This window comes from Sinocyclocheilus rhinocerous, unplaced genomic scaffold (assembly GCF_001515625.1).
Source record: "Sinocyclocheilus rhinocerous isolate Xijiao unplaced genomic scaffold, SAMN03320098_v1.1 scaffold2850, whole genome shotgun sequence".
NCBI classification, from domain to species: Eukaryota; Metazoa; Chordata; class Actinopteri; order Cypriniformes; family Cyprinidae; genus Sinocyclocheilus; species Sinocyclocheilus rhinocerous.
Window position 1 is genome coordinate 111,789 of NW_015643753.1, and position 10,677 is coordinate 122,465.

Below are 10,677 nucleotides of genomic sequence, written 5' to 3' on the forward strand. Positions count from 1 at the left end.
TATTTTAACGATGTCCTTACTACGTTTCTGGACCTTGATCGTGTTAGGATCCTATGGGAGGGTCAGAGAGCTCTTGAAATTCATCACAAATATCTTAATTTGTGTTGCGAAGATGAACAAAGGTCTTACAGGTTTGGAACGACATGAGGGTGAGTAATTAATGACAGAATTTTCATTTTTGGGTGAAATCTCCTTTTAAGAAAGGCTGAAAACGTCTTTGTCACAGGCATCACCAAAGGATCTGAATGTTTAGGGAAGCTCGATTTATAGCATCTCCGAAAACCATGAAGCGCCCTGTTTCCATGGGAACTGCAAAGCAATCGAGATGAGGTTACCCACCTGACATTAGTGAGATCCCACAGCACCATCGCAGTCTGTAGGCAGGAACTTTAAACCTTATGACTCCTAAAACAAAGACTTACAAATACGCAACACGTCAGAGCAAACACGATGACTGCAGCGGGACTAGTAACTGATCAGTGATGAAACACTCGTGGGATTCATCATGTTGGCCATGAATGTTGCACTAATGCATTCATGGTGAATTTTTGTTAATAGTGTGGATATTTTTGACAAATCTCCAACTGTATTATTTCAATTCTGACCTAATTCAATACAGGCAAACCTTTCTCCTCTGTGGAGCCTCTTCTGACATCAGTGTGTTTTCGCAGGGAATTCGGTGTGGAACAAGTGAGCTGTGAAAATCCACCGCTGTGAATCTATTACTTTTGTTACATTCACTGCAGTATTACTGATTAACTGTCTTCCAATACAATTAAAACCTTGAAGAGAGTAAACCTACCCTTTACTCATTGGGTGAATCTTCTAAAAACACTTCCAGGTCGCATCTCAGCCCAGAATCTTCATTTTCAGAGGCACAGACCCATCCTCCATTCTCCTCATGCAGTTTACCTAATTTGCCACGAGTCTAATTTCACAGTCACTGTTGCGTGGCGGGAAGTTTCCACCTGACGTTGAGATTATTATCTTGGGTGTCAGACGAGGTATTTCAAAAGGAAACTTCAATAGGATTCTTGACACACAGTCACTGTAGTAAAAAAAAAAAAACAACATTATTTAATTTGTATGTTAATGCATGAATTCAATTTGAATAATGTGGAGGGGCTCGAATGGATTTGTATTATGATAAATATATATATATATATATATATATATATATATATATATATATATTCGGGTATTATTTCACCCCAAAATCAAAAAGAAATTGTTTTGAAATTAAGATGATGATAAATCAAACGAATTGTTCATCCAAAAGTGAAAATTTGTGACAATTTACTCACCCTCAGGCCATCCAAGATGTAGATGAGTTTTGTTTTTTTTATCAGATTTGGAGAAATGTAGCACAGCATTACTGTCTAAGCAATGGATGCTCTGCAGTGAATGGGTGCCGTCAGAATGAGAGTCCAAACAGCTGATAAAAACATCACAATAATCCACAAGTAATCCACACCACTCCAGTCCATCAATTAACATCTCGAGAAGCCAAAAGCTGCATGTTTGTAAGAAACAAATCCATTTAAAGACATGTTTTACTTAAAAACGGTTGCTTCCGACTAAAATATGAGTCCATGATCCATAATAATGCTACATCCAGTGAAAAAGTCCATCTCCTGTTGTCTCTCACATCAAAATCCTAATGCATGAATTCAATTTGAATAATGTGGAGGGGCTCGAATGGATTTGTATTATGATTTAAAAAAAAATACAGTAAAAAAAAAATTAAGGATTACTGGAGACAGATGGCTGCTAAACAGTGCTTGATACGTGCAGATTTCTCTCCTGATTCAGACCAGACCACGGACTTATATTTTAGTCAGAAGCAACGGTTTGAAGTTTAAAATGTTTTAATTTTGGATTTGTTTCTTACAAACACGCAGCCTTTGTCTTCTCCAGATGTTAACTGGTGGACTGGAGTGCTGTGGATTACTTGTGGATTATTGTGATGTTTTTATCAGCTGTTTGGACACTCATTCTGACGGCACCCATTCACTGCAGAGGATCCATTGGTGAGCAAGAGATGGAATGTTACATTTCTCCAAATCTGTTCCCATTTTGGCCTGAGGGTGAGCACATTGCAAATTTTGGGGGGAACTATTTCTTTAACTCACCTTGTAGACACTGATCTGATCCAGCTGAAGAAAACACTCCCTGGTAAAAGAGAATAATTTCACTGCATCAACTCTGTGGTGTTGAGCCAAAAATACAGAGTCAAGCCCAGCAAACAAGCAGTCAGAAACCATGTCAGAGAGCTAATTAAAGGTCTGAAGTGTGAGGCGGCTGGTAATCCTGCTCACTTCTGTGTATCAGCATCAAACACTGCAGAAAATCTGGACTTTGCAAAGGTCAGTTATATGTCCAGCAGTATCTTCAAAACGAAGATTGGATATTTATACAGTCACAGCAAATGCCTTAGTATATTCTGTCATAGTTAGATTCCCAAAAATGCAGCATTTTTTTGGTCCCACAAATAAAAAAAGGGTTAAAAACACGTATTAACTGAGGTAATTTTCTGCAAAAAACCATTTCATTGATAAATGACACTTCATGTCACTCATAAATATTACTTGAAAATGATTTCCGAGGTTTAGCAGGTTTATTTTGATGCTTGTTCCTATTGCGACAAAATCACAGGCAACTTTACTGTAGCTTTAATAAATGACAAACACACAGAACCACTTAAAAGTCTCATTAATCTGTATTTATGATCGCTCAAGTAAAGCAAATAATTAAATTTAATCATCAAGATCATTCAGTAAATCAAGCTGCTTTGATTCTCACATCAGCTCAGGCTCTTTTCTGCAGATTTCCTCAGATATCTTCTCTGTGATTCTAACAAACTGTGTTCATCCCATCACACTGTTGCAGAGATTCAGAAGCCACAGAACATCAGACGCGACTTTCATGTTTAACCAGTGTTAAACAAAACCCCCCTGTAAACTGTTTGTTTGGTCTGGTTCTGCTTCTTGCATGCTATTTCAGTCTTTAGATACTCATAAAAACAACATGGATTATAACACAGCTATGACAAACATGACACCTGAGGATATTAGAAAGGGGTTAGATGTGTCATCTAACAAACCGCATAATGTTTGTCATAATACATTTAGAAGGAATCCATCATATGCAGCTGCCTGTGATTGAGGGATGCCTGAAAAATGTGATAAGCATTTATTATGCTAAAAATTCCTTTCATGTCAAAACTAGTGTTCTACATGGAAAGTAAAATTAATTTGATGTCAAAGCAAATTTATCCAATTTATCCAAGTCTAACAATAAATAACAGACATATTGGTAAACTATATGAACCCATGTAAATTCCATGACTATTATATAACTTTCTCGATAAATGTATATACTGCATATATGCTTATATATATATATATATATATATATAAGATTTATTATCTTTACAGAGAACAAAACGTGCAGCCATAGACACTGAAAAAAAGAGAAAGACTACAGCGCTATCTGGTGGACATTTGGCAAATTATATGGAGCTGTTGAGCTGCTGGCTGTTGAATTAATTATAGCTGTAAGAATTACTAGTTGGTAATTTTTCGATAACCATTCACAGTGCCTGCACTTCAACTTGTGAGTCTCCTAGATTTAATTTATATGCACATTAAAAAGCACATTATATATGCATAATATAAAGAGAATTCAGGAAAATTGAGACATTTTGTCTTCAAGATGACTTGAAAAAAATGTCCCAACTGCAAACCACTGAACTGACCAACAATTGACCATCTGACAAATTAATGTCCATTCAGCCAAAACCTTTATCTACTAAGCAACTACATTTGGTATTCAATAAAGTACTACTAAAAGAATAGTTGAGCCACAAATTGAAATACTGTAATTTACTTATCTTCAAATGGTTTCAAACCTGTATGACTTTTCCCCTCTGTTGAACATAAAATATGGTGTTAAGCATAATAACAACCTCACTTTCATTGCACCTTTTTATCATACCCTTTCAATGTTCTGCTTCTTCAGCGTGTCGCTGTCCATGGTGCTGAATCTGAAAAGAGGTCAGATAGACAGCTATCAATCATTTTACATTCACTGACACCTTACGTTGCATTCAAGTCATACATTTTAGCAGTTTATAAAACCATGATAAAATCACTACCAACACAATTATTGCAATCATGAAAAATGACGAGCTATGTAAAGCATGCACTAGTTAGCAGTGGCTAATAAATTGGGCTACAATAGTTTTATTGAACAGAAAAGAAAAAAAAAACATGACAGAGACATTGAAACTAGTGAAATTCACACATGCAATCAAAGAAATTAAACACTAAAAAAAATGTTTTCTTCAAATAATTGCTTCTATCCATTCAGCTTCTCACGATAATGTGTCAGAACTTTTATTATACTAACCAATAATTTAATTCAAAATTGTGTAAAAGTGCAATACATTTAGCAACTTTTTACTGTTAAACAACTTTGCTTAATTTTTAAACTATTTGTAGGATATGTTTTTTTTCTCAGATACTGGATGTAGTATTTCGTTTCTTTGATTACATGTGTGAATTTCACCAGAAGCATGTTCATTTAAATGTGCTCGGTTGTCGACATCTGCTGTCAGGAGCTTCACCGAGCACCACCACCATCATCCTCTTCATCATCCTACCCACCCCTCTACCTCTCCCTGCGGGAACGACAATATCCAGCTCTTAACATTCCCAATTTGGAATTGCAAATCCTCGCCAAAGGACCCAGTTTGAGCGGCATAAATTGCCACATTCTTTCTTTAATGGCGTCAGAAACGCGTCTCACGCTCGCGTTATCGTACAGGAGGTATGGCGGCTAATCAGACGCTCTGTGAATCCTCATCAGTCAGATTTTCAATGCATGCGTTTGATATGATTGTAATACGATCATTTAAGTATAAAACCGATCTTTAATAGCCATTCAAAAGATACATATGCACACATACGTTGCACAAATAGCCTAATCAAATCGCTGGTGTTGCTGCAAACAGGATTAAGCGATGAAATTCAATTTCAAAATGCATGACGGAAGGGACAGACTGATTTGAAAGCGCTGGTTGTATTGGTGTGCGTTTGTAATTACTGGATGCTGAGGAGTGTGGGGAGAGTTTGAGGTGGTCCGCACCCGAGAGTTTGAGGTGGTCCACACCCTGTCATTGTTCCAGCCATGTCCCCTCCAGCATCCGCTGCGACAGCCAGTGAGAGCAGCACCACCACTGTGTTCGAGGACGACCCAGACGGCACTAGAGAGGAGGTACTCAATAACTGATGCCGTTTTCATTTTGCAGTCATGACGATGCATGTATGGCGCATGATACGTGAAACAAGAAATGTAAACATGAGCATCGATGTTCACAACATGAAAGCATGCATGTTTATGTGGACATCACTGCGTGAGAATGCATGAGCAGAGATTGGCTTTTTCAAATAACAGGCGGCCAGTTCGACCATTCTTTGCTATTGTAAGCAATAGAGGTAAAATCCATGATACTACATAACAAATGACAACCAGTATGACACATAATGTCATGTCAGACATTAACAATGCTGATTGATCACATAATAAAAAAAATGAATTTTATAGTTTCAAATGAGGCTCTGAATATGTTCATGTAAAAAAATAAATATATACTACAAACTAATTTAGATTCAAAAAATAAAGTTCAAGATTCAATGAAATACCATAAAGAAATAGATTACCAAAAATGTACAGAAGACAAATGACAAAAAAAAGTGAACATGCATTACAAGCCATCTTAAATGTTTGTATATCCAGCATGCATCTGACATAGTATCACATGCATTTGCGATGATGTAATGTGTATGGCAGCATTAATTCATCCATCTCCAGATACTGAAAGATTTAGATATATTAGCTATATGTGCTGCTCTATGATGATGATGAGATGATGCATGAATATAAACCAGTAAAGGAATACATTTGTGCAAATTCATCATCTTGATTTCAAACAACAACATGCATGACACTGCATTTGCATAATTCACTGTACTCACTGTTTCCATGTCCTTTTGAACTCATCTGCATTCTCTTTGTTCTCTTTTGTGGTTGACGAGCAGCAGAGGCCTGTGAAACAGTCACTGAGCAAGTCCATGTGCAGAGAGGTGTTCTGGAAATGCCTGCTGCTGTCTATGCTCATGTACGGCTGCATGGGAGCCATGGTGTGGTGCCACGTCACCAAGGTCACCCGGTTGACCTTTGACAGTGCCTACAAAGGGAAGTCCATGATGTATCATGACAGTCCCTGCTCCGATGGCTACATCTACATCCCCCTGGCCTTCCTCATCATGCTTTATGTCGTTTACCTGGTGGAATGCTGGCACTGTCATGCCAGAAATGAGCTTCAGTATAAAGTCCATGTGGAGGGGATTTACGAAAGAGTCCAGAGGATGCAGCAGGCCAAGTCTTGCATCTGGTGGAAGGCTATCAGCTACCACTACGTGCGGCGGACGCGGCAAGTCACGAGGTACCGCAACGGAGACGCGTACACCACCACGCAGGTGTATCACGAGAGGGTGAACACGCATGTAGCCGAGGCAGAGTTCGACTACGGCCACTGTGGAGTTAAGGATGTCTCCAAGCAGCTCGTCGGTCTGGAAAAGTCAGTCATCACCAAACTGAGGTTCACTAAGTGCTTTAGCTTCGCCAACGTGGAGTCCGAAAACTCTTATTTGACCCAACGGGCAAGGTTCTTCACCGACAACGAAGGACTAGATAACTATATGGAGGCTCGGGAGGGGATGCACCTGAAAAACGTAGACTTCAAAGAGTACATGATTGCCTTCTCCAACCCCGACCACCATCCTTGGTACATCTCCAACTACGTCTTCTGGACAGCGGCCTTTCTTACCTTATCCTGGCCATTACGGGTGCTCACGGAGTACCGCACGGCTTATGTCCATTACCGTGTGGAAAAGCTCTTTGGTGCCGACTACATACCTGTGACGCCCTGCGACGAGAGACCTTACTGTAGACGCATCCCAAGGGTCAACACTATTGACAGCACCGAATTGGAGTGGCACATTCGCTCCAACCAGCAGCTGGTGCCCAGCTACTCCGAGGCGGGTCTGATGGACCTGGCACAACGTTCAGGAGGTGTCAGACAGAACTGCGAACGCTGCCATCGCACCATCAGCAGCTCCTCTGTGTTCTCCCGCAGTGCCCTCAGCATCTGCAACGGCAGTCCACGGATCCCCTTCAGCGGGAGTCGCTTCTCCTTGGGAAGACTGTACGGTTCCCGCCGCAGTTGCTTCTGGAGAAGTGGGAGTGGCAGTCTGGACGAACCAGAGAGCCCAAGCGAGAACACGCGATGCCTGTCCGGACGGATCAGTGTTGACGAGGAAGACCCACCACCCTACCAGGATGCGCTGTATTTCCCGGTGCTTATCGTCCATTGCAGTGAGAGTTGCCCCAATCATCGCTCCTTCCATAGGAATGGCTCTTGCGTGGAGACGTCTTTATGATGGACCTCTGTCCACCGAAAGAAGTTCAAAAGACTTGAGAGTTTTTCCGATAATGCAGAAAAATCTCAATACCAGACGCGTCCTGTTACTCAGGAATCACTTATCGGCCCACAACACTGTACGCTTACAACAATGGATGGAGCAATTGAGAAATAACTCCAGTAATACATATTTATAGCAATAATGCAAACAAAGCATCGGAGTTCTTGGTACAAGTAATCATTTTAATTAACTTGCGCTCTAGGACAGCAAAAACGTGCTGCTTTTGTTCACATGTTCTTGACAGCTATAAAGAACAATGGCCACAGAGCAAAAACCTGGTCTTTTTTCTACAAGTATGACCATTTTCACCTTTATGGACCTTCTTAAATGTTGCACTTGAAGTTGAATCAGTCAAAACATCTGTAAAAAATTGTTACTTTGTTTCTCTCATGTAGTGGATTCCATTGGGTCATGGAAAATATCATGGGTTATTTGTTCTTTAATTGTGATTTAACTGTATCAGGCAGAACTATATACAATTATGAACTATTAAGGCGATGTTTGCAACACTATCTCAAACCACTTAGGAAACCATAAAACACATTCCAGGCTATGCAACTATTAACCTCTGGTATGTTACGCCTTTAAAACGTATATACAATTTACAATGGAATGTATGACTGTTGAAGCTTTTTTTTTTTTACATCGCTTGTATGTAGTGTACAAACTATCCAACAAGGACTTAATTATTTAGTGAAGCCAGACACAAACAGGCTTGACTATTAGTGAATGTTTAAGAGTTTAATGGCTGGCGGCTGCTCTTGTACTTAGCCAGAAATTGCAGTGGATCACAGTAATTGAAAAGGATCGATTAAACACAGTACAAGAGAGGAAATATACGTTACTTTATGCAGCTGTACATTCATTTATTGATTTGTTAATATTGTTTTGCATTAACCATAACAAAGGTGCAGCCTCATGAAAGCTCCATTCAAGGTCGTTTTACAGTACCAATGATACCTGAATGCTGAAAAGAAGTAATGACCCTCAACAATGGCCTAGAGCTTCCCAAATACATTTTGTTTTATCTCGTTCATGCAGTCGATCCAGATATAGCCTATATATCTCTGTTCTGTTACCTGTTGTGTCTAAAGGTTGCAAAAGCATTTATCAACATTGTGTCCTATCACTTTTATACTACCTAGATAATGTATACCATATCATGAAAAAGTAAAAACGCCATCACTATCATGTAGCACACTTTAAACATTGTTATGTTAAATGGGCATAAACTCACTGAATAAACTGCTTGTGGATACACAGATCGACTTCCAGTGTGCAGTTATGAGAACACACCTCTAGATGGCAATATAGAATGTGTCACATAAAATATATATCATCACGGGTAATTTTACTGCATAAGCAGAACTAGCCTATATGAGTATCATGCCGTCTAACTGCAGATAACTAAATTAAGCAGTAATAATAACCAGTTGTTTTAGATGGCTCCACACACAGATGACAGAAGAATTGGTGAGTTTCTGATTAAACTGTATGTGTTTTCCTGTTTGGCTTTACACTCATGTCTGGTGTCTAATTCAAAGAAACATTTAAACAGCAAGAATAACTGGTTTTGAACGGCACACAGAAAAGACTGTTATAAAGCAAGTTAGAGGCAGCCTATTGAAACTTCTGTTTGGACACAGAAGGTTCAGTGATTTCAAATACCCTTGTGATCTTTTGATCGACAGTGACACAGGAAAGTCTAATGCTTTTGTCATCAGTCATGTCCCACCCTAAGTACATACACAGAGATAAGAGAGCCTGCTACTGTCTATTACTAGCAAAACAAAACACAGGTAATCATTTACAAAGCCCGTCAGAATAAAGGTACGAATCCAAAGGTTCAGAAACTATAGTTTCCAAAGTCCAAAGGACATCGCTTATGATTTTCAAGGGTGTAGAATTTAGTAGGGATGCTATGTCCCTACCAACTAATGATTAATGAACAACAAACACTTCTAAAAGGACCCCACAGTATTATCGCGTTTTTTAACATGATCATTTAAGTACCAGTTTGAAGTACTAAGGCCTTTAGTGAATTTACTCAGTTTGACTTCTACTCTCCTCAGGATGATTTCAGAAAAGTTACACTGTTCTATTAGTATATTTTAAATATTGTTAATATATAGGCTATAATATCGGCTAGGCTACACAACATGATTAAGAGTTTTTAACTAGTTTGAGAATAGTTCTGTTTGGCAGGCCTGAATCTTGGCATGTGGAAACGTTCGTTATAAAATTATCTGTGATATATAACTTAAGTTTAACTGAATTGTTAACAAGTTACCCACCTTTCTGCGTGGCTTCGTATGCCAACCGCTTGTTGTATCGTAGTACAAGCACACTAGTTTCCTCTGAGCAGGGTTGCCAGGTTTTCACAAGAAAACCCGCCCAATCGCTACCAGAGCATGTGAGCGAAGCGGAGCGGTGTGACGCTCCACTATGTTTTCCGCTCTATGGACGTGCGCTCCACTCAGTCGCTCTAACCGCCCAAGCAAACGCTCCGTTAATATTCCGCTCACGCTCACCGTAAACCAATTCCCGCTCAGATCCCGCTCCGTTCTGTAAAGAACAAATTTGCGTGCATTATATTAGATTATAAATTACTGCTGGCATTTCAGGCGAGGCGCATCTCAAACAAGCCTAGTGGCTCTGAAAAAGCTGCGCCAGCTGAGTGAGCCGGCTGCTCTCGAAACGCTATCGCGGTACTGTGATGCCACACCTGACAGTGACGTGGCTTCGGCGCCGGTTCAAGTCGGACTAAATTTCTAACTGACATGAACTGCTTCAAGTCAGCCACCGATCGGTTTGCGCGGCGCCGCATGAAGTCGAAGGCACCTAATGTTATGATAATGAATATTAATTAGATTACACTAATGTTCTTCGTTATGATTTGCTGAGAGAACCAGTAGCCCCTCACTGCTAATGAATATTAATAAATCATGTTCATCGTGTAGTCGGATTCGTTCGCCATTCTGACACTCAGCAAATCAGTGAGCGCTATTAGGCGAACGTCACGGTAACTAATTACTATTCATGAACTAACGATTTACTAGGATTCATTAAAGGCAGAGTAAGTGATTTCTGGTAGCCAATGTTGATATTTGAAATCACCAAAACAAACACG

The 10,677-nt window shown here is 39.7% G+C and overlaps 1 protein-coding gene and 1 long non-coding RNA gene across 2 annotated transcripts in view; one reads left to right on the forward strand and one right to left on the reverse strand.

Moving 5' to 3' along the window:
- The window catches only part of LOC107757688 (uncharacterized), a 14,327-nt gene extending 12,109 nt beyond the window's left edge, over positions 1 to 2,218 (reverse strand). Inside the window, exons 1-2 of the long non-coding RNA XR_001641958.1 lie at positions 2,133 to 2,218; positions 803 to 1,048 (exon numbers count right to left, since the gene is read on the reverse strand). This is a non-coding gene — a long non-coding RNA (uncharacterized LOC107757688). The remainder of the gene's footprint in view (positions 1 to 802; positions 1,049 to 2,132) is intronic.
- Positions 2,219 to 5,178: 2,960 nt separating this feature from the next.
- On the forward strand, positions 5,179 to 7,695 carry LOC107757686 (transmembrane protein 151B-like). The gene is made up of 2 exons (XM_016575245.1): positions 5,179 to 5,277; positions 6,102 to 7,695. Exons 1-2 carry the CDS (start codon positions 5,191 to 5,193, stop codon positions 7,503 to 7,505), a joined length of 1,491 nt encoding a protein of 496 aa, XP_016430731.1. The 5' UTR covers positions 5,179 to 5,190; the 3' UTR covers positions 7,506 to 7,695.
- Positions 7,696 to 10,677: the final 2,982 nt, after the last annotated feature.